Raw genomic sequence first — 20,888 nt, 5'->3', positions numbered from 1 at the left:
AGACTCCCCCCACCCCTCGGTTCAACAGAAACATTAATTTACATTAGCAATTCCGCATCTTTAAGATAAATTACACAGCGGCGTAATAGATTTAAAGTACGCCAGATTTTTTATCATTAATTGTAAATGTGCAAAATACCTGCTGGTACTTCACTTTAGAAGAATGTAATTGGCAAAAATGGGAGGCTGATGAATAGATAATAGATCCTTAACTACCAATAAACAGTAAGCACCAGCCAAGAGTATTAGGATGTGATCATAATTATTCTGCAGCCCCAGCCAATGGGAGGAGGAGAACTCAGCCCTAAAATCATCCCCGGACCCAAAGGTAATCGCGAAAATACGGACAAGGCTGGAACCGGAGACTTGCTCCCCTGTCCCGTCTGCGAGAGCCCGGAGTGTCCCAGCTTTGCATAATGCAACCGCCTTCCGCTTTGTTTTCCGCACCGCGCGGTACGGGGAGTGCGAAGGAGCGAAGGGGGGAATAATAAGTTCGGAGGAGGAGGAGGAGGAGGGCGACCCGTTCTCACACCGGGACGAAACCTTTCCCAAGCGGGGCATCTCTCCCGGACGCCCCGGGGCTGATCAAGGTAACCTCACCGGGCTGAGAGCACCCGAGAGGTGGCAGGGAGAGGGGTGTCACCCTGCCGGAGCAGACCCCACTCATCCCCACCCCCCCCAAACCCCGAGAGCAGAGGCGCCCCCCCCCAGCCCCGCGCCCCCCCCCCCCCCCCCCTTTGCCCTGTCTCCCTACCTTGGTCGCCGGGCGGCGGCAGGGGAGGGAGGGCAGAGGGAGGGGGCCGCAGCGCGGCGGCGGAGGGGGGCCGGGCGCGGCGCTGCGCGGGGGTGGTGGTGGCGCGGGCGAGGCTACGCGGGGCGCCGCGCTCCCCCCCGCGCTGGCGGGCGCGCTCCCGCCGCACTCCGATCCGCGCCGCGGCGCGGCTCCATCCCTCCCGATGGCGCTGCCCGGCGCTCGCCTCCCCTCTGACGCACTTTAAAGAGTCTCCCCCTTCAACCTCAAGGCGAGTAATAGCGACCAATCATCAAGCCATTTACCAGGCTTCAGAGGAAGCTGTTTATGTGATCCCAGCACTAATTAGGCTCATGAACTAACAAATCGTTTGCACAACTTGTGAAGGGGCCGATCACATCCATGGATTGTCTTTGGACTTAGGGAGGGAGGGGGGGGGGGGGGGGCGACCGCCTTTTCCTTGCAGGAGGGAAACTTCTCCCAGCAACTTTTTTTTGTGTGTGTGTGTGTGTGCGTGGTGCGTGTGTGTGTCTCCCTTTTGGGTACCGCTGGCTGCCGCTGCCTCCTTTCCTCCAGCCCCTGTCTATTTATGTGTGTATCTATCCCTCCTCAAGTCACTCCCTGCTGCAAACTTCCCCGGATCGTCTCCCGCGCACCAGAGAGAGCCAGGCAGAGATTTGGTCGGGGACTCTCGCCGCGGCAGCATGTTTCAGCCCACACCCAAGCGGTGTTTCACCATCGAGTCGCTGGTGGCCAAAGACAGCCCCTTGCCCGCGTCTCGCTCCGAGGATCCTATCCGGCCGGCGGCGCTCAGCTATGCCAATTCCAGCCCGATGAACCCTTTTCTCAACGGCTTCCACTCCACTGGCAGGGGGGTCTACTCCAACCCGGACTTGGTCTTTGCAGAGGCCGTCTCCCATCCGCCTAACCCGGCCGTGCCGGTCCATCCTGTGCCCCCTCCCCACGCCCTGGCCGCCCACCCGCTGCCCGCTTCGCACTCCACGCACCCGCTCTTCGCCTCGCAGCAAAGGGACCCCTCCACTTTCTACCCCTGGCTAATACACCGCTACCGGTATCTGGGCCACAGGTTCCAAGGTACGTGCAACTTTTCTTCTCCCTCCGATCCACCCCTCCATCCCCCGGCGGCCCCCGGCCGGTCCCCGTGGCGCGGATGCGGGGGGACGGCGGGAGGGCGGGCGCTGCCCGGAGCCGAGGGCTCGGCTTGGCCGGGCCGAGGGTCTTTTGTGCCTCTCTCCCCCGCCGCCAAACTTGAGGAGCTGTCAGGACCGAGGGGCTCGGGCTTGGGTTTGTTTTGCTTCTTTCCCCGGTTTGTTTTGGTTTCCCTGGGAAGAGTGGGGCAGGCGGGAAGGCAAGGCCGGCTGGGACTAAGGAGGCTTTCTCGTCCCGGTTAAATGTAGGGGGAAAAGAAGGTGGATTTTTTTTTTTTTTTGTTCCGGTGGGTTAAAACCTACAGAGAAGCCCCCGAAGAAAGACGCCCCGCAGAGGGGGGGTGGGATGGGGTGGAGGGATCGCGGGGTTTTGGTTCCCCCGGGAAGGCGGCGGTGCCCGCCGGGCTGCCGGGGCCACGGGGAGCCTCCGCCGCCCCAAATCCGGCCGCTCCCCTTGCTAGCGGGGACGGGGGGAAAAATAGAACGAACCCCAGAGAAAGGAGAAGGGGGAAAAAAAAATAATCCCATCCGCGGAGCAGCGCGAGGAGATGGGGCTGTGGAGGAGAGCCGGGGCGGGGGGCAGAGGGGGCGATTCCGTCCGTACGGGCAGGGAAGGGCTCTCAGCTGCCAAGCGATTAATAACCGGCTGAAGGAAAATAACCAAATCCAATGGCGCACAATCAATAAAATCCCCTTGTTTAACCCTTTGCAACCGGCAGCGTCTTTTCTGAAGCATGAGCTTCTTTCTCCTGTAATGGGTCCAACTCCTGCTTCTTTCGTTATATGTATATATATGAAAAAATCTCAGCCTCCGCTCGGAGGGATCCATTTGCCTTTTATTTTCCCCCTCGGTATTTTTATTTTTATTTATTATTTCCGAAAGAAAACAAACCACCTGCAATATCCAGTTCCCCGGCCTTCTGCAGCCCAGCCGTTGCAGCCGGGTTGGAAAAGGAGTCGCTCTCTCCTAAGCCAGGCGGACAGAGATACAAAATGGATTATCACCCTCTCAGAATAAAATTACAGGTTTCGCTCACCAAATTGTTTGTCACAGTCATCAGACGATTGGTAAAGAGCGGTAGATGAAAGGCGGAAATGTCCTGGTGTTGAGCCACAGCCTGATTTCAAACACACCCTCCTCCCGCAACGATTTTTAATGCGCTTACGGAGAGAGACCCTCGGTGCCTTTCCCACCTCGGAAAGACCGACCCGAAGAAGCTGCACAAGGCCAACCCGGAGGGAGAGACCCACCAAAAAGCCCTGGCTGACCCCCCGCACCCCCCCACCCCGCAGCAGGCCGGCTGGGATGGCCGCCCCGTGGCCTCCCCGAAGTTTGTTTCTGTATTTCCCCGCAGCGGGCAGGGGCACGGCGGCAGCGGGAGCCCTAGCTCCGGGGATCACACGGGCAAAACGAAGTGGAGCGGGAGCAGAAAGGCCCCGGCCGGACTTTTGGGCGAGGGAAACGGGTAGAGGCCGGGGGAGCGGGCTGCCGGCTCCCGGAGCGCGGCGGCCGGCCCGGGAGGGGCGGGGGGGCTCGGCCGGGGCCGCACCGAGCGCCGCTGCCCCGCTGGCCGCGCCGGGAGGATGGAAATAACAAGCGGGGAGAGATGTGAGGCTGCCGGTGGGCGAGGGGAAGGGGGGCAGCTGCGGGATTGAGCGGCAGACACCGCAACCGGCTCCAATTCTTTTGCTTTTTTTTTTTTTTTTTTTCTTTGCCTTTTTTTTTTCTGTAGTGTTCACTTGGTTGTGTTTTAGTATTTGAATTTCTCCCAGTTCTCTGCTTCCCCTGCTCATTCCTTGCACCTATTTATCGAAGGAAAATTTAATACAAACAAAAAAGGCGCTGAAAATAAAAAAAAAAGAAACTATAGTCAGGTTTCTCCTGCGGGTAGTGGTGGGAGACAAAAATTCTTACACTAAAAAGTCCCTCTCGAGTGCATTTGGGGAAGATGTTTTGCTAATCTCTGTTTTACCTTGTTGCTCAGGGAATGAAACCAGCCCGGAGAGCTTCCTATTGCACAATGCACTGGCCAGGAAACCCAAACGGATCCGTACAGCTTTCTCCCCATCCCAATTACTGAGACTGGAACATGCCTTTGAGAAGAACCATTATGTAGTAGGAGCAGAGAGAAAACAGCTGGCACACAGCCTCAGCCTCACGGAAACTCAGGTAAGGGGGAAGGAGGGAGCGGGCAGCTGGGAAAGCGAAAGTACTGGGATCTCCTTGGGAAAACCCACCCGGCAGGCCCGGAGATGTGGGGAAAAAATGCGGGCAAATTCTAGGGGTATTTAGGCCTCCAGCTCCGAGGCGGTGGAGCCGTGTCAGGGTTCCCCCCTCGTCTAGGTGTTATAAACCCCTCTCCCGTCGTTGAGAGCCATCGCCTGTGCCGGGGGTGGCGTGGGGAGCCGCAGGGCTCGGGGCACAGTGTGAGTCTCCCCCGGAGAGCCCCGAGCGGGAATGGGAGCGGCGAGAGCTGCGGTTTGCAGATGCAAGGCGGTCGTTTTTCTGCGGGACTGGTGTGACCCTCGGGAAGGAGCTGGACGTTAGGGGAAAAGCCCCCAAAGCAAAAGGCGGAGGGCAGAACCCCCCTTTGGACCCTACGGCAGGAATACGCTTTCTCGGGTGATTTTTCAATCGTTTCGATGCCGGGGATGAGGAGCCGGTTCAGGAGGGCATAAAGATGAAAAATAAAAGCGGAGACATTATTAACGACGAGGAGTCCCCCCCCCCCCGCCCCCCCGCTGGCTGGCTGCGGGCCAGAACCGCACCGGAGACTGTTTTGGTCGTCTGTCAGGAGGGACGATAAGCGACGTTCTTGCTCTGGTTGTCCCGGAGCGAGGGTCCCGGCCGTTACCGAGGGCGGATAGCCGTGGGGCGGCGCGGAGCGGCGGCGGGGAAGCGGGGATGAGCGCGGGGTCCCCCTCGACGGCGGAGACCCCCGGCCGGAGGGCCCGCTGCCAGGGCGTTTTTCAGGCGGTTTTCTTCTCGCCGGAAGAAAGGCTGGGGTTTGGGGGGGGGGGGGTTGTTTGGTGATGGTTGTTGTTGTTATTGTTGTTGTTGCGTCGGGCTTTTGTTTTGTGGCCTTCCAGGAGACTCGTGGAGAGAGGGCTCCGGATGGGGATTGTCTCTGCTACAGTATGTGGCACTGTACTTTAAAAAAAAAAAAAAAAAAAAAAAAAAAAGCCAAAATACCCAGCCGCAGCGTAGTTCAAAGTTCCCCGTAAACACAGCGTTCTCTGGGCGGATTAAGTTGTAACACTTTTTTCTTTTTTTTAACTCCTTTTCGTGGGGGAAGCAATAAAGAGGTTGGAGCTTTTGTTTTAAAATGTCTCCCTAACAAAACAATAAAAAGGGATCGCCACTTTTATGAGGTTCTCCGAACAAGGGACCGGTCACAGGCTTATTTCCACTGGAAAGCTGTATTTAAGGTGGTCTTTGTGCTGCTTGATTCCGAAGCTGGTTGGGGTCTTTTGTCCGGATGTCAAACCCCCAGTCCCCTACAAATGAGCTCTCTTTTGGGAGATCAGCGTGCAGAAATGAACCGTCCTCCCCTTCAATTAGCAAACTAAAAGCAAATTAAACTCACCCCTTGTTCCCCGCTCAGCTTTTTAATGGGGGACTTTTGGAGAATATGAAAATGCAGCAGAGATGTGTGTCCGGCCAGGCAGGTCTCTGTTCTGAAGAGGCAGCGAAGCGGGTTAAACCAGCTTATTAAAATGCTCCAGTTCCCTTTTTCCCCCTTGCTGGGGCCTTTATCAGGCACTTTCAGACAGTACCAGAGTTTAAACTGCTTTTAAAAAAAGAGAAATGTTTACCTTTCGCCGCTACAAGGAGTGTGGCCAGCCCTGGAGATAGCTCCCAGATCAATACTATCTGTAATTAAAGCACTGAAGTCAGCTGCCGGATGGTTAAGTCAGATTTATTCGTCGCTGAACACATTCAGAGGGATATTTACGACGGCACTTACAGGTTTCGCCTCTCTACGATCGCTCCTGGACGGCGCGTCCCGGGGAGACGCTGAGGGAAGCGCCGGGTGTTTTTCTTTTCGGGGCTTTTTTCTTTCCTTGGACGCGCTTTTCCGAGATGTAAAAGTCTCGTCCCGCTGCCCCCCGGCCCCGTCCCGCCGCCTCCTTCGGAGGGACGAGGCCCTCGCTCTGCTTTGCCCCGCCACAGCCTCGACCCCGGGTGTGCCGGTCGGGGGGCGCCCCGCAGCCGGCTCACCCTCTCCCTCCGCAGCCCCGGGCCGCTTTCCCGGGACCCCTCGGTAACCGGGGCAGCCCCGGTGGCCGCCCCGACGGCGTGTCCGGGCTGCCGAGAGCCCACCGCCACGCAGCCACGCTCCATTTTCCCCGTGGAGGGGTGCCAGGCGCCTCGCTTTGGGCATTGCGCAGGGGCTAAGCGTGCGCGGAAGGTCCGCGCCCCTGCTCCAGGGCCGCGCGCGGTGCTTCCCTCCCGCGGCGCTTGTCCGCTCCGCGCCGGGTTGCGCGGCTGCCGTGAGGGGAGCCGCGCACACGCACCGGTGCGGCCGCCCGCTCCCGCACGCGTGGGTCCTCCGGAGGTGCCCGGTGGGCGTGTGACAGCGTGTCCGCGCCCTTCCCGGGGGGGGGGTTGGGTGGCACAGAGGCCCCGGCTCCGCTCGCCCCGCTCCAGGCTGGGTTGCCGCGCAGGCAAGGCAGGGCGCAGGCAGGGCAGGGCGCAGGCAGGGCACGGGACTGGCGGGAGAGCGGGCAGGCAACGCAGGCAGGGCATGGTGCAGGCAGGGCATAGAGCAGGCAGGGCATGGTGCAGGCAGAGCCCTTGAGCAGGGCAGCGGGGGCCGGGCAGCAGCGGTGTGCGGGCAGGCGTCGGACTAACGGCCGGTGCCTTTGCTCCCGCAGGTAAAAGTATGGTTTCAGAACAGACGGACAAAGTTCAAGCGGCAAAAGTTAGAAGAGGAAGGGTCAGACTCACAACAGAAGAAAAAAGGGACTCATCACATTAACCGGTGGAGAATCGCCACCAAACAAGCCAGTCCAGAGGAAATCGACGTCACGTCGGACGATTAAAAAACTGGCACTTTTGGACTTTACAAAGCCAGGCACCCCACTAACAGAAAGTGTTAAAGGCTCACACCCCACCCCCGGCGTGGCGGTGCGGGGAAGGGACACGGAGATCTTCATCAAAATCGCGATTCCCGCCTGGGAGGGCAGCTGGGAGAGAGCGAGGGCGAGAGGTCCGAACTGTGGCACTGCCGGCACCGCTCTGGCAAGGGGGGATCTGTCAATCAAAGCCAAAACACCGGGACGAGGTGATTGACAGGTATTCCGTTTCTCGCAGTCCACTTTTGAAAGCATAACGTCAAAATATTAAGCAAAAAATATTGAAAAATATCTTAAAAAGAAAAAAAAAATAAAGAAACAAACATACCCCAAACAAAACCAGAAAAATTACCACCTTACAGGACATTTTGCACTTCACAGTTTTTTCCGTCTTTGAAAGAGAAATTTCCATGAGCAGACAAAACCCACACCTGTTTCAGAAACTTGAATTGCATGTGTAAAGCCGTCTGGGAAAAAAAAAAAAAAAAAAAAAAAAGAAAAAAAAAAGAAAAAAAGGGAAAAAAAAGAAAAAAGCGGAAAAAAATTACCCCGGTTCCTAAAGACAGAAATGAATTGTAATTTTTTTCCCTTTAAGACAGGTTCTGTGTGCTTTTTAATTTTATTTTACGAGAAATGTGCAGTCTGTAAACATTTTATGATAACTTCTGGCGTCAAAGTGTTTGTGAAAGCTAAATGAAGTAGCGGTAACAAAGCATAGTGTTCCTTCCGGATGGACAAACACGGTGGGGCAGGGGAGGGACGGGAGGGAAAGGGGTGGGGGGGAGGTTGGGGCTGGTCATAACTTTTGCTGCCAAAAAAAACCAAATCAAATTATCCCCCCCCTCCTCAATTGTATCCCCATTGCAAAACCGGATGATGATTATTTTTTAAGATTAATAAAGCGCAAACCCAGCGACCAGATTTGGCGGTGGGGACACCTCCTGGGCTGGGAGGATCCAGAGAAAAAGGACTTAAAATCGCGGATTGATTTTTTTTTCTTTTTTTTTCTTTTTTTTTTTCTTTTTTTTTTTTTTTTTGTATAATGGCCATTTTCATTGGGGCAATTTTCAAGCACTGACCTTATAATATTCCGAGATCATAGAGCTACTAAAAAAAAAGTGACAAATGTTTCCTTCATGTCTCCTATACCAGAATGTAAATATTTTTGTGTTTTGTGTTTAATTTGTTAGAATTCTAACACACTATATACTTCCAAGAAGTATGTCATTGTCAATATTTTGTCAATAAAGATTTATCAATATGCCCTAAATTTTTAAGCAATATGTTTTCCCCTTCCCCCCAAATTTCTCGGAAACCGGTAGTTCCCCCCCGCCCCCCCCCGCCTTGTTTTTAGCTGCTGAACCCCTGCGGTCTGAGCCTGCGCTCCCCGGCCGCGCCGCGCATTCCTGCGGCCGTAGGCGCGTTTTCTTAATGAATTCACTGGCTGGTAAATAGACCTCTAAAAATAAGCCGCAAAGACCCACTTGCTGTACATAAATACCTTAAAAAAAAAAGAAAAAGAAAAAGGGCAAAAAAAAAAAGCTCACAACCCACAACAACCCCTTCCCTGCTCAGAAAAGTGCGAACCGGCTCGTTATGGGAGGGTGAAACTGGTCCGCAGCAGCCCGCTCCGCTGGGAGGGAAAGGGGCTTGCCTTGGCACAAATATGTATTTTATTCAGCGAGAGAGAATTTTTTTCCTCTCTCTCTTTTTTTTTTTTTTTTTTTTTTTTTTTTTTTCTTCTTTTCCCCCGTCTTTTAAATTCCCCGGCCAGGTCGCTGCGGTGAGAGGCAAGGACTGCGCCCTAGCTGCTGCTCGCCCCGCCGCTCTCAGGGAGCGATCCTGGACGCAGGGTGAAACTCTGACATTAAAGACGTGGAGAGGGGGAAAAAAAAAAAAAAAAAAAAAAAAAGTTGCTCTGGGTCCTTGAGGAAACTAGCTGGTTTTCTGGGGGTACACAGTTGTTTTTTCATGCTTCATTTGCTCCTTAGCCTGATAGACTGCATTAATCAGTTTTATTTCCATTGATAGAGAAACCTCGTCTGCTCTGTTCGAGCTACAAAGAATCCTGCAAGCTTTTGTGAAAGTGCAAATCAGTTTAGGCAATTATCATACCAGGAATATGAAGGGGAAAGAGGAGGCATTGCCCAGTGGTCTCCTTTAATCTCTTAATCCGTGGATCCAGGGGGGCTAGTTGGACATAATTTAGGACAATCTGACTACCCTTTACACTGTGATAAGGCGAAGTTACAATGCATCGCGAAAATACGAGCTTTGTTAAACATCCTGCCTTGAAAAGTTAAGATTAGACATTCTGTGCACGTGTTGGCTCTATCGGGTACTATGTAAATTTATGTTTAAAAAAAAAAACCTTTTTTTTTTTTTTTTTTTTTTTAACATCGCTCCTTATACAATCCCGGTGACTTTCCATTCACTAGTGCTACAAATATGAGAGAGGCCCAGGCGGGGTTAGGACGCATGTCGCAATGCAGTCCCTTTTCCATTTAAACGTAGGCTAATTATTTAGTAGAGCTATTCCCAAGGTAAACTTCTCGTTGCGTTTCCCCCCTCCTCGAACAGCTGATGGTGCAGATCGTGAAAGCAAGCAGGGCGCAGATTTCACCTTAACTCGCCCAAGTTGGCTTGCGCCTCGCTTCAAACCCATGCAAATGGGCAAACATTAAACGGATCGCGGCTTAACAGCAGACTTGGGCCTTTCTAGAAATTGTTTCCCATCTTGATAAAAGGCTTATTTCTGCAGGAACCATATACTTTTTTTTTTCCCTTTCTTTTTTTTTTTTTTTTTTTTTTTTTTAAACCGTGAGGGAAGAGAGGGAGAGAGGGAAAAAAATTAAGCGTCCTATGTAGCGTAACAGCAATAAAATCTTCAGAGAATGCCATTAGCTTTGAAAAAAAACCCTAAAAGCTTTATTACAAACCAAGCTTTGAAAATAGGGGGGATTAGGAGTCTGAAAGGGTCCCACAATGGTTAGAAGAAAAGGTTTCATGCTAATGAGGTTAATGCCCTTTGTATCTCAGGACTCCACAACTTCATTACTCCCTATCTCCGGCTGCACCAAGCGGCTCAGAACACTGCAATCCACTCCAGCTCTCCCCTGCCTTGCCTAGAGAAGGATTTGATAGCAGCTCTGTTCAAACTAGATAATTATATCTTTTCAAGTCGGAATTAAGATAAAGAAAGTGAAGCAAAGGCGGCTAGCCTTGATCCACTGCAAACAAATTTGGCGCACTTTCTAGTCTCTCTCCCCCTGCCTCAATAGGCAGGACAGTCAGCTTATTAGACCCTCATTTGCTTTATTAATTCATCTATTTAAAGTGGCAGGATTAGAGAGAGGGAGAGAGAGGCAGAGTCTAATGTGGGACAGTGGATGCCAGGCAACGTGGAAATATAAATATTGGCGAGATGCTATCCGAGCGGGTGTTTAAAAATACATTTTATATTAAATAACTGAGAAGGGCGGGGGGAGGGTGTATTTCGGGTGGCGAATGGCAGACTCGGGCGGATTTTTACTGCTCTTTCGAAGGAAATCTCGGTGCCGGCAGCCGGTGGCCTGCTGCCCCCCCGCAGGACGGACGGCCCCGCGGAAAGCCCGCTGCTCTCCGCGCCTCGCAGGGGATTTGGCCAGGTGGACCCAGGGGGCTGAAAGTCGAGCGGAGACACCACCCCCCCACACTCCCCACCCCCTCCCGTGGCAGACCCCCGGCCCGGCGGAGCGGTGCGCACCGCTCCCCGCAAGCGACCGCAAATCGGACCGGCTGGGTTTGCGCCGTCTATTTCCTCCATCTCTTTGCTCTATCTGTCGACTAAAGGCGGCGGAACCCGCCTCCTCTGCCCCCGTCTCGCCTCCCCCCAGCCCTTCTCAGACATGTCACCGTTGAGCAGTGGTCCCCAGGACCGGGGGGCTCCCGCCGGTGCCTCCCTCCGCCCGTCCTGCCCCGTCGTGCAGCCGCCCCGTCCCCCTCCGATGGCGAGGCAAGAGGCGGAGAGGGCCGGATCCGCACCTCGCCACAAATCTGCCGGCTCCGCCACCAGGATCTGGCCCCTCTGGCCTCGGATTTTTAACCCTTTCCCTTCGAACAAAGCTGGCGGCTCCCAGCCCCTCCGCGGCCGGTTCCCACCGGCTGCCACCGCCTGCGATTCTCGCCCCCCACGCTGGCGCACCCACCCACGCACCCCTCTCTTTGCCACTCGACCAGGGTGAGGCTAAAGGCCTTTGGGCTCCTCGCTTTGTTGTGTTTCGAAACGCTGTTTATTTACACCCCCCCCACACCCCCCCCACCCCCCCTCTTTGATGGATCGCACTGTCACTTCTGAGGGCTTGGCGGAAATTAGCGGTCCCCCCTAATTAGCACACAGCCTGTCTGCTTTGCCTCGTAGGAAATAGGCGAAGCAGCTCCGGCCAGACCGGATTCCCTGATAAACAGGATTCTCCCAGCCCTTGCTCCCGTGTCCATCAGCGGTTCATAACTGCTCGGAGCTAATAAAGCGATTGATTTACTTCTCCAAAGGGTCCCGCTGCGAGGGGGACGCGGGAGTTTAGAGAACCTCCTGACCCCGAGCCGTAACCTCTCTCCTCGCCATCCCTTCTCCTGGTGGGACACACTCTCAGCCGGGGAAGCCCAGGCCCTGGTCCACGCTTGAAAGCGAAAGGGCCATTAATCACCTTCCCTCGCTCGCTTTTAATCGCCCTTTTGCGATTAGCGCCTGTTGCAGGGAAGGCGACCCGTGGGCTGTGACCCGCCAGCAGCCCCCTCGGTCCCCTCTTCCCCATGGGGCGGGTGTATGTGTGTGTGTGTGTGTGTAACCGTGGCCGTCCCAGCTCCGTGGCTACCCCCGCAAGGTGCGGGGTGAGTGGCTGCTGCGGGCGCCGCTCCCCCGTCGGGCTCAGCCCGCCTCGCAGGTGGCTTCCCCGGGCCGGGAGCTGGCAAAGCTGGCTCTGCCTCCCTCCTCCTCCTCCTCCTCTTCCTCCTCCCCGCCGTGGGGCCGCTCGGTCCTGCTGCCTCAGGAGCCCCTGCTCCCCCGCACGGCCCGGCTGGAGCCCTGGATGCTGCGGGGGCTCCCGGCGAGCGTTTATAGACCCGCTCTCCATCGCCCACGGCTGGACCTGACGTCAGGAAGAACTTGATCTCGCCCGCTTTGCTCCTGCTTCTGAAACTGATCCTTGAAATGAGAGAACAGACTCTACACAATTCCCATGGCCTTGACATAAGGTACAGCGATAAATATACACCACTAATGAGCAATTACCATATAATCACCTTCCAATTAGCTCGCATAATGATGAATTAAACATTCTAGCCTGCTGGATTAGGTTTCTTACTTTGTATATTATTTACGAAGGCTAGCTTCTGCTGAGCACCAAATATCAAATTAGATAGGGAATTTTCAGTTGGGGGTAATTATGCATTCAGTGCATGCCCGGAGTTTTTGTCACCAGCTAAGTAAAGTGTATTGGAAGGTAGTGTCCATCCTTTTCTGTCTTTCCTTTTTGATGTCTTAAAACAAAATCCACGCTTTTCCACCCATGGTCCGTACGTCGCCTCCGCCGTGTTAATCCTTCTTCCTTCCCTAAGGCTGGACAGAGAGAAAAAGTGACCCTTTTTTTTTTTTTTTTTTTTTTTTTTTTTTTTTTTTTTTTCCCCTGGGACGGGTAAATAATGAGGAGCAGGCAGAGGTAGGAGCTGGGGAAAGCGAAGAAGCTCTCAGGCACATGCTCCTCTCGCCACATGGTTTCACCTGGGAGATGGGAAGAAACCCAGCCCGTTTTCCCGGACAGGTAGAAACGCCCTGGTCCTCCGCTCGGGGTGGTGGGCACCAGCCGGGCAGAGGCGGGGACATCACACCCCACCCCCCCGCGATGCTTTCCACTGCGATGCGGTGACACCCTCCCGCGGGTGGCGGGTGGCTGCTTTCTTGGCCACTTTGGGAAGGATGCACCAAAAAAACATCGAGTCCTGGCTGAGTTGGGTCCGGGGCGGGGGTGAGGGAGGGAGCGGGGAAAGATTTGGACACTGGGTGCCGATTCTCCCCTGGAAGGGAAGGAGGGGAGAAGCGGCAGCCCCGTGAGAGGAGAGGGGGATGAGAAGGGCTCGCAGGCGGAGGTCAGGCACTCGGGCGGTCCCAGGTTCAGGAGAGGATGGAGGGACGGGGAGGGGGTCTCGCAGCCTCCGTGAGCGAGTAGGAGCCCGGCTAGGAGCTGCCTGGCTTTTGTTGGTTTAAGCTAGACCCTTAATGTTTTCTTAATTAACCGTTTGAGTGTGAGTAAACCTCCGCGAGGCGTTTACAACCTGGCCATAAAGTGGGAGCGGAAGATCTCCCTGCCTCCTGCATCGCCTGAAAACATTCTTTGGGGGCAGAAAGGGGGGCAGAAAGCCGCCCCACAGCCCCACCAGGAAGCCGCGGTTTTAGTCAGCCTCCTGCTCGGGATTACCTTTCTCCAAGAGGGGGTCTTTGCCTGGAAAGGAGAGGATACACTCGTGGCCCCCTCTTTCCCAGCTCCGCTCTCCCCCGTCTGACACAGGGAGCTCTGGAAAGTCTCAGCGATTCCCAGGTAGGAAAGGAACAGCCCAAGAGAGAAGCGATGCTCGGCTTCACCGGCCTTTTTTTTTTCTTTTTTTTTTTTTCTTTTTTTAAAAAATTATTCTTATCCTATATAATTGTGGGGTTTTAATTTTAAAAGTTAAAAAAAAAAAAAAGCAGAAGGAATTCAAAACAATTTCAGCCCTCGAGTGAAAGTGTTGGCTGAACGAGTGGTGGTGACCTGGCCCCAAACAAACTCAGATAAGATGTGGAAACTCATCCGTCAAGTCCCGAACGCCTGGAAGCAGCAGCTGATTCAAGCCTCTACGTAGTAAGAAGTTGCTAAATTCCCGTGTTTTTTTGTGGGTTTCACTCATAGCTTTATCAGTATTTGAACAAGCTTTTTGTGGTTTTGCTGTGTTCACAGAGAGCGCGAAGTCCTGACTTTCTCCGTAAGGCCGGAGTATACAGCCACGGCTGTTATTTTATCTTTAGATCAGCAAGTTGGTATCAGAGACAGGGAAGAAAGCACATTCTTGTGGGTTGTGAGAGCGAGATATTCCCAGATAAACTCTTCTGTGATCTCATTTATAATCCACACGATCACGGCTATTTTATTTGGCATATGTATGTCGAGAGGAGACGTTTGCCGTGACGGGATGTTTAAGATCCAGATATCATTATAAAGCCATTTGCAGAGAGTTGTCTCCTGTGTCACTCTCCTTGTCCCAGCAAAGACTTTGCCTTTTTGAAGCGGTCTGTAAGCCTGAGCCGTACCTGCTTCCCCGTGGGCTGCCAAATGTCATTGCTCAGAGTCATGAAAAAGGGACGGAAGGGGAAGACGGGATTTGGAAGAGTAAGGGATGTTCAAATAAAAAGTGGAAAGGTCTTTTCATAAGAATAAAGTTATTTTATTTTAATTCCCTGGGAATGTATAGTAATAGGAAGACAGACCCTCGTTAAAGCACTGACTAAAATATGTGAGGAAGAGAGAGAAAAAGAAAGAGAAAAAGAACTAAAAAGCGGAAGAATGAGAAAGAGAGAGAGGGGGAAAAGAGAGAAAAGAGACGGAGAAAGAAAGAGAGAAAGAGAGAGAGAGAGAAAGAAAGAAAGAAAGAAAGAAAGAAGGAAGGAGTGAATGAAGGAAAGGAAATATCATGTGTGTAAGGAGAAGCCAAGGTCGCAGTGTGTCGCAGGGACATTGTCAGAGGGACTACGGGGAAGGGTCGTAAGTTTGGCGTCGGACCGGCTGGGAAATTCACGCCGGTTTGCCTTTGGAAGAGTCAAGGGGTTTCGGAAATCCGCTTGCTTTCCACCATTGTGGCAAAGTCCTGAGAGGCTGGGGTCGGTCTATTCTATCCATTTTCCCTGATAAATCAAGGGGACCCCCAAAGAGCCCCCCTTGGCAAAGCGCAGAGTCCCGGCCGGGGCAGGAGCGGTTCCGCCTGTGCAGCGCCGAGCACCGCGGCGGGCAGGGCGGCCCCACGGCGGAGGGGGGCGGGGGGGGGTGTCTTTCCTCTCCCCAGCGGGTGTTTCGCTTGCCCAGGGGCCCGATTCGGAGCTTGGGTGGGCAGGAAGGGAGGCGGGGTGCTGCCCGGGGTGGGCAGCGGTGTCCTCCGTGGCGGGGACCACCCTCCCGCTGCCACTCCGCGCATTGCCATGGAAACCGCTGCAGCTGCAGATCAAAGTTTCCCGGCGGCTCAGCCCTGGGTGCCCCGTCAGGGACACTCCAGACACCCCCCCCCCCCCCCCCCCCCCCCCCCCCCCCCGCCAGGAGAGAGGCGCAGCGCCCCCAAAATGACCTTCCCTGGGCTCGGCCGTCGGTGGGTAGAAGCGCAGCTTGGGGGCCGCTCTGCCGGGAAGAGCTACGCTGGTGCTTTTACCACCATGGACACGGGGGGTAAAAGATGGGCAGGAGGTGGCCCTGAGCTGGGTAAACGAGGGAAGGACACCGGCCACTAACCCTCCCCCTCCCCGCCTTTGCTGGGGGAACAGCGGGGAAAGGATGGGGATGCGCGGAGGCAGGACGCGGGGCCGGCAAATGCTGGAGCAGAGCTGGTCCTTGCCCTCCTCTGCCCTCCCGGGAGCTTCCCCCGTCCCGGCCGTCGGCTCCCGCATCTCCCCGCTCCTGCGCCCAGCTGTGCGGGACCTGCAGCCCCGGCCGGGTCCGCTTCTTCTTTTTTTCGGGTGAAAGGGTAAAACTCGGGCAGTCTCCCCTCTCCTCCCGGTGACTTAAATGAAAAAGGAGTAAAAGGCAACGTTTACACCAGTTTAATTAAGGAGGGCTCTTGTACCTTCAGGGGGACCGCATCGTTTCACATGAAATATTCATCTAGGAGGTTTCCCGAGCCGCTCCGCTTAATCATTCCTGCTGTCAACGAAGCGCTCTGTCTTTATACATGTATGTAATTTGATTTTAATGTCCCCGCTTTTCCATCTGCACATGTCCGGAAGGTAAATCCCCGTGAGGAGGCCAGGGCTAGGAAACACTGCCCATCCCGGCCGGGACCCAGCCGCCCTCCCGGCTCCTGCCTGGCCGGGGATGCGCCGGTGCGGGGGTAGCCGGGACACGGCCGACCCCCGGCCGGTCTTCACCCGGGGGGATGCGTGGGCTGGGCCGGAGGCGCACAGACACCGCCCCGCTGCTCCGTCCCGGTGGAGGCCGGCGACCTCCGCACCTGCGGAGCCCTCCGCAGCCTCCTGCGGAAGGTGGGGCGGGAGGCGGCGTGGAGCGCTCGGCCCGCGGGTGGCACCTCCCTCGCTCAGCCCCTCCGGCCGTGCCCTCTTCTTCTTTCTCTCCTCCACTGAGCTGTTTCGCATTCAGCTGGGTGAATTACCGCAATTATATATTCCTATTTAAAAGGAAAAAAAAAAAAGCAGAAAACAAAACACACAGGAGGAAAAGAATGTGGCGTCGACTAATTTAAACCAGTTCAAGTGGAAGGGCTGTCAATTCTTTAAGTAAATGATGCTGTGTTGATTCAGATGTTTCTCGCCGTAATTGCTGTCTGAAGGGGAACAGCAGAGCCTCAAACTCAGCGACTGGCAGCCGGTGCGGGAGGGAGATGCCGGGTAGGGGCTGCTTTCCCCGGGCGGGCTCGGCCCCGCTTCTTCCCTCTCTCCCCGGCTGAGCAGGCTGGACGGCCGGAGGGCTTCACCCCCCCGCAGCAAGAAAGCTCCTGGTCACGCTGTCTGCGTGGGGAAGAAGCTAAAAGGAAAGGGAAAGACATTTACCCTTGAAACGATGAGCCCCGCTCCCTCCTGGATGTACACAGGCAGACTTATCTATCAATCACACTTTTTATTGGGTGTCACCAGCTGGGGTGTTGGGAGAGAAGTGCATGTTAAATGATGCCATTAGACTGTAGTGCAACAAGCAGAGGCGAGGTAATTGGCAGCAATTCCCAGACCCAGTCCGGTGACCTGTTAATCTGTTGCCACCAGCACTCCAGGAAAAAAAAAAAAAAAAGGCAAAAAAAGCTGCAGAATGGAGAAAAAGTCTTTGACTTATCTCAGACCTGGTCAGCTTGTTAATGTTCAACTCCTCAAGAAAGAAGGGTTTCTGGGTGAACGCTGTCTCCGTTCAGTCAGACTTTACTCCATTTGCTAAGCAGTTTAGTTTGTTGTCCTAAGTTTTCTGGATTTTTTTTCTTCCCTTCCTTCATTTGGATCCCGTAAGGTTTGGCACCACACCATTGGAATGACAATCCAGGGGGTCTCTGCAGAGCAGGGAGCATCGTTCAGCAGTTCTGCCTTTGCACTTCCCAGCCAGAAAGGGGTTGTGTGATTGGAAAGTTGGGGAGCTACATGCAGGCCTTCACCCCTCCAGAAACTTGGCTTACATAAACCTCCCTCCTTCATTCATAATAAAGCGGGGAAGGAGTTGCTGTCCCACGCGCACAGGCGGGACTGTTTGGGTGGAAGGCTTTGTACAGCCCTTGGATCCTCGACCAAACAGCCACAGTGGCTGGAGGCGTAAAAAGGAAACTTAAACAAGCTGAAAATGACAGTTCAAAAACAATTTCATCACAAGGTTACTTTGTGAAGAGTCTGAAAGAAGAGATAGGCCCTTGGGTGGCTTAAAGAAAAACAGGTTTTAACAGGTGACTTGGAATCAGCGGTGTTTTGAAGAGCTCAGGGTAGAAACCACAACTCCCCCCCCCCAATTCAAACTGTTTTACAGAAAGTGGCAATCAGCTGGGGCCCATAGAACTGCCGTCACCATGTATTTTTTCAGCACTAAGCAGGGGACATAAAATGTGTTTGAGTTTTCTATATTTTATTGCAGCTTTCCAGCCTTCCTTGGGTTTTATTTTTTAAACTGAAAGGATTATCAGGACACCTCCCTAAAAAACAATTTTGTGATCTTACCACAAATATAAGGCTGAGACTAGTGGCCCTTACTCAACAGTAAATGACTTCTGAAATGGCTGCTGGGTTGCACACGAGGAGATTCAGGGTATTTTCCATTATTCATAAATATTTCAAGCAGGTAAGTTTAAGACTTTTTAGTTGCTGATGAGTTATTCTCTCTCTCTCTCTGACACATGCATGCAGACGAGAGCTACTTAGAACACACTTGGATTCGAGTCCAAATCAATGAATAAATTACACAGATGGGTTTCATTGCTTCTATATTTGCTACATATAACAAATCAGCAAAAATGTTCAGCTCATTAGTAGGGACAATACAATGTTGGAGGGGTCAAACGCGAGAATAAAAGAAGTGTTCATTTTTTCCCGTAATGTGACTGATGGCTGGCTGAACAACTGTGATTTATACCAGACCTTTCCCTTAATGTAACATACTTCTGCAAAACTTGCGAGAAAGCCCAAAACATTAACACACGACAGAATTAAAAATAACTCCTTTAAGAACTCTAAATTACATGTTTTGGAAAGTTCCAGCTATGTGCATGTCATGACACTATTTTAATGCTGAAGAACTGTCTTTTTTTTTTTTTTTTTTTATGAGAAATAACTACAATCCAGTAGCAGCTAAACCATTCCAGTGGGTATATATAGCATATTTGGGCTACACATGAAGGACCAGTAAATCTATAGGCTCTAAAATACAGGTTTTACGTTGTATCTTACAAATGAAAACCAGTAAATTGTCAAAAAGTTGTGCACGTATTTACAGCCCCTGTTCCACACTGACATTTTTTCTTAGGTTTTTAGGGTGACACAAAATATCTGTCTTTTCCTGCCTATCCGTTGTCACCACAGAGTTATCAATCAAGGTAAGATTGCTCTTCCAAATGGAACCATCAGCTCAAACATTGGAAACCTTTCCAGTTCTGGCCCAGGGACCAGGTAGGACTGAAAGGCAGTGAGTGAGCTTTGCTTGGGAAAGGATGCAGAAACTTGCACAAAGCTTTTAGCTGTCGTACTGAGACTGGTGGAAGAAGTCACCTCTTCTGATTTTTCAATGGATGGGACTTACACACTGTGATAAATGAGGCTGCCTTGTGCCACAACTTGTGCCTTTATGTTCACTGCTGGGATGCCATGCAGGTGACCTTATGGTGAGAGCCCTTTCGGCCAACAGCACAGCAAATATGCCACTGGTGAGTTTAAGGTGCTCAGGGTACAAGTATGTCATCCTGATTCTACATTCCTATGGCTATTTGAGTGTAGGTCTTTATTTTTGTGCTGCTGACTGATAAGACTCTGTGATCCATACACGGCCCAGAAAATCTTTGTATACCACAAAGACCGTTACCAATTATGCATCTCTTGGACAATTTCCATTTAAGGAGAACCTCTTCCAGAGATACTGATCCACTGCTGATGTGTACAGCTAATGATTTACCATGTGAAGGCTGGTGTGGCTCCTTTTCTCTCTACACGACTGTTCCTAAAGCTTGCCACTGCTCATTCATGTGCACAGCTTTTGCAGCACACACAGCCTGATATTAAACCTATTTCCGCATGCAAAGCTCCTTTCAGAACATGAACTTTCTGGTCTTTTCCTTACTTAAGCTCTGTTTAGTATCTAAGTGAGATGTAGATAGCAAGTTGGCAGGCTGGAAGTAAAATGACCTTTCTTCCAATGAGTAACAACTGCACGTAATGGGAAAGGCAAAGGTTTTCCATAGGAATCTGAGTCACAGCCCACTCAAGAAAACATGAAAACATTTTACTAGGTTCTGGATCAACCCAGAGTGTTGCAAGGAGGAGAAGATGAGCACTGCTCCCCGTGTGTGCAGCGTATTTTGATGTGGCCTGTGATACAGATCTGAGCGGCAGCTGAAGTCCCACCACGGCACCGAGCTGTGCTGGGGGTGATGCTCTCAGGGACTGCTACTGAGCTGGCCAAGTCCCCAGCTGCCAGCTTCAGTCTCGTTGGGAAATTTGGTTTATGCCAGCTAAAAATTTGGCTCCAGGGTATAAAAACTAGCAATATGAGCTTCAGAGTTAGAATACCTCTTAATGAAAAGAGCTGCTTTAGCCTCTGAGCAGAGGGGACCAAGTAGACCACCCTGCTAATGCCTGCCCTCCAGTACCCTCTGGCAGAGAGTGTTGCACTCTCATTCGAGTGAGATAAGTAAGGGAGATGAGTATCTGCTCACAGGTGTTTTCAAGGTAGTTTGGCAAACCAGAAAGTCAAATCCTTTTGTACAGCACCTGGCACAGCAAAGTCCTGGTCCATTACTGGAGCTGCCAGGGACTTCTACAGTACAAATAACAAGTACATAACGCATCTGCTAGAGAGCTCACAAACCTTTCATGTTATTTATGTACTAATCTGAACCTTGTGGGCCAGATTTTGATCTTAGTTATTCTGGAGTAAATGAGATATGGGTTTGGCCTTACATCCATAAGATCTATAGTCAATCAGTGTTTCTAATGTGCTCATCATGGAAATATCTTGGCATTGTGCGGCTGGCCCATTTCAGTGTGACTAGAATAGCAAAGCATTATATTAAGCAAACAGAACAGTTTGATTTATAGATTTGTGGTAAGAATAGTTCAGTTTTCCAGGGTGTTCAATTTAATTAACATTCTCCAGGGAAAAAACTGCTATTGTTTCCCTAACCACATGCCTTCCAATACAAAATAAACTCTTGCTGGTGTGTATGTGCTGCTTAATTATCCTAAATGGTTCCTTTTGAAAGTTGTCTATTGACCTGCTTCTACACTTCACAAGTGGAGCATATCCTATTCACTCAAGAGTGTGTATCTACCTGCACTTAGCAAGAAAGAAGATACCAGATGAATTTTAACACTGCTAAAACAAGAATACAACCTGCTGCATGCAGCATTCCCGAGTGGTATGTGTGAATAAGGCTGCAAGCAGAATTTATAAAGCCAAGAAAATTGCAATAATACCTGTAAGTCCTAC

General features: G+C 52.4%; 1 protein-coding gene across 2 annotated transcripts; it reads left to right on the top strand.

The window, feature by feature from the left end:
- Positions 1–282: 282 nt before the first annotated feature.
- On the top strand, positions 283–6,966 carry EMX2 (empty spiracles homeobox 2). Of its 2 annotated transcripts, XM_086466954.1 has the most exons (4): positions 283–590; positions 1,366–1,846; positions 3,906–4,090; positions 6,799–6,966. In XM_086466954.1, the coding sequence occupies exons 2-4, from the start codon at positions 1,456–1,458 to the stop codon at positions 6,964–6,966; spliced, it is 744 nt and encodes a 247-aa protein (XP_086323080.1). In that variant the 5' UTR covers positions 283–590; positions 1,366–1,455. The 2 variants fall into 2 exon arrangements, with proteins under 2 accessions (XP_086323080.1, XP_086323081.1); XM_086466955.1 differs by lacking the exons at positions 283–590; positions 3,906–4,090 and having other exon boundaries at positions 1,456–1,846; positions 6,799–6,902.
- The last annotated feature ends 13,922 nt before the right edge of the window (positions 6,967–20,888 follow it).

Source organism: Leptosomus discolor, chromosome 6 (assembly GCF_034619465.1).
Source record: "Leptosomus discolor isolate bLepDis1 chromosome 6, bLepDis1.hap2, whole genome shotgun sequence".
NCBI classification, from domain to species: domain Eukaryota; kingdom Metazoa; phylum Chordata; class Aves; order Leptosomiformes; family Leptosomidae; genus Leptosomus; species Leptosomus discolor.
The sequence above is the reverse complement of the archived record's forward strand: the minus strand, read 5'-3'. Positions and strand labels throughout refer to the sequence as shown.

Bases quoted from the DNA above. Each gene is read 5' to 3' on its own strand.
- EMX2 (XM_086466954.1), top strand. From the start codon at position 1,456: ATGTTTCAGCCCACACCCAAGCGGTGTTTCACCATCGAGTCGCTGGTG. The intron at 1,847-3,905 runs GTACGTGCAACT...CTTGTTGCTCAG, and splicing joins TCTGGGCCACAGGTTCCAAG to GGAATGAAACCAGCCCGGAG. The intron at 4,091-6,798 runs GTAAGGGGGAAG...TTGCTCCCGCAG, and splicing joins TCAGCCTCACGGAAACTCAG to GTAAAAGTATGGTTTCAGAA.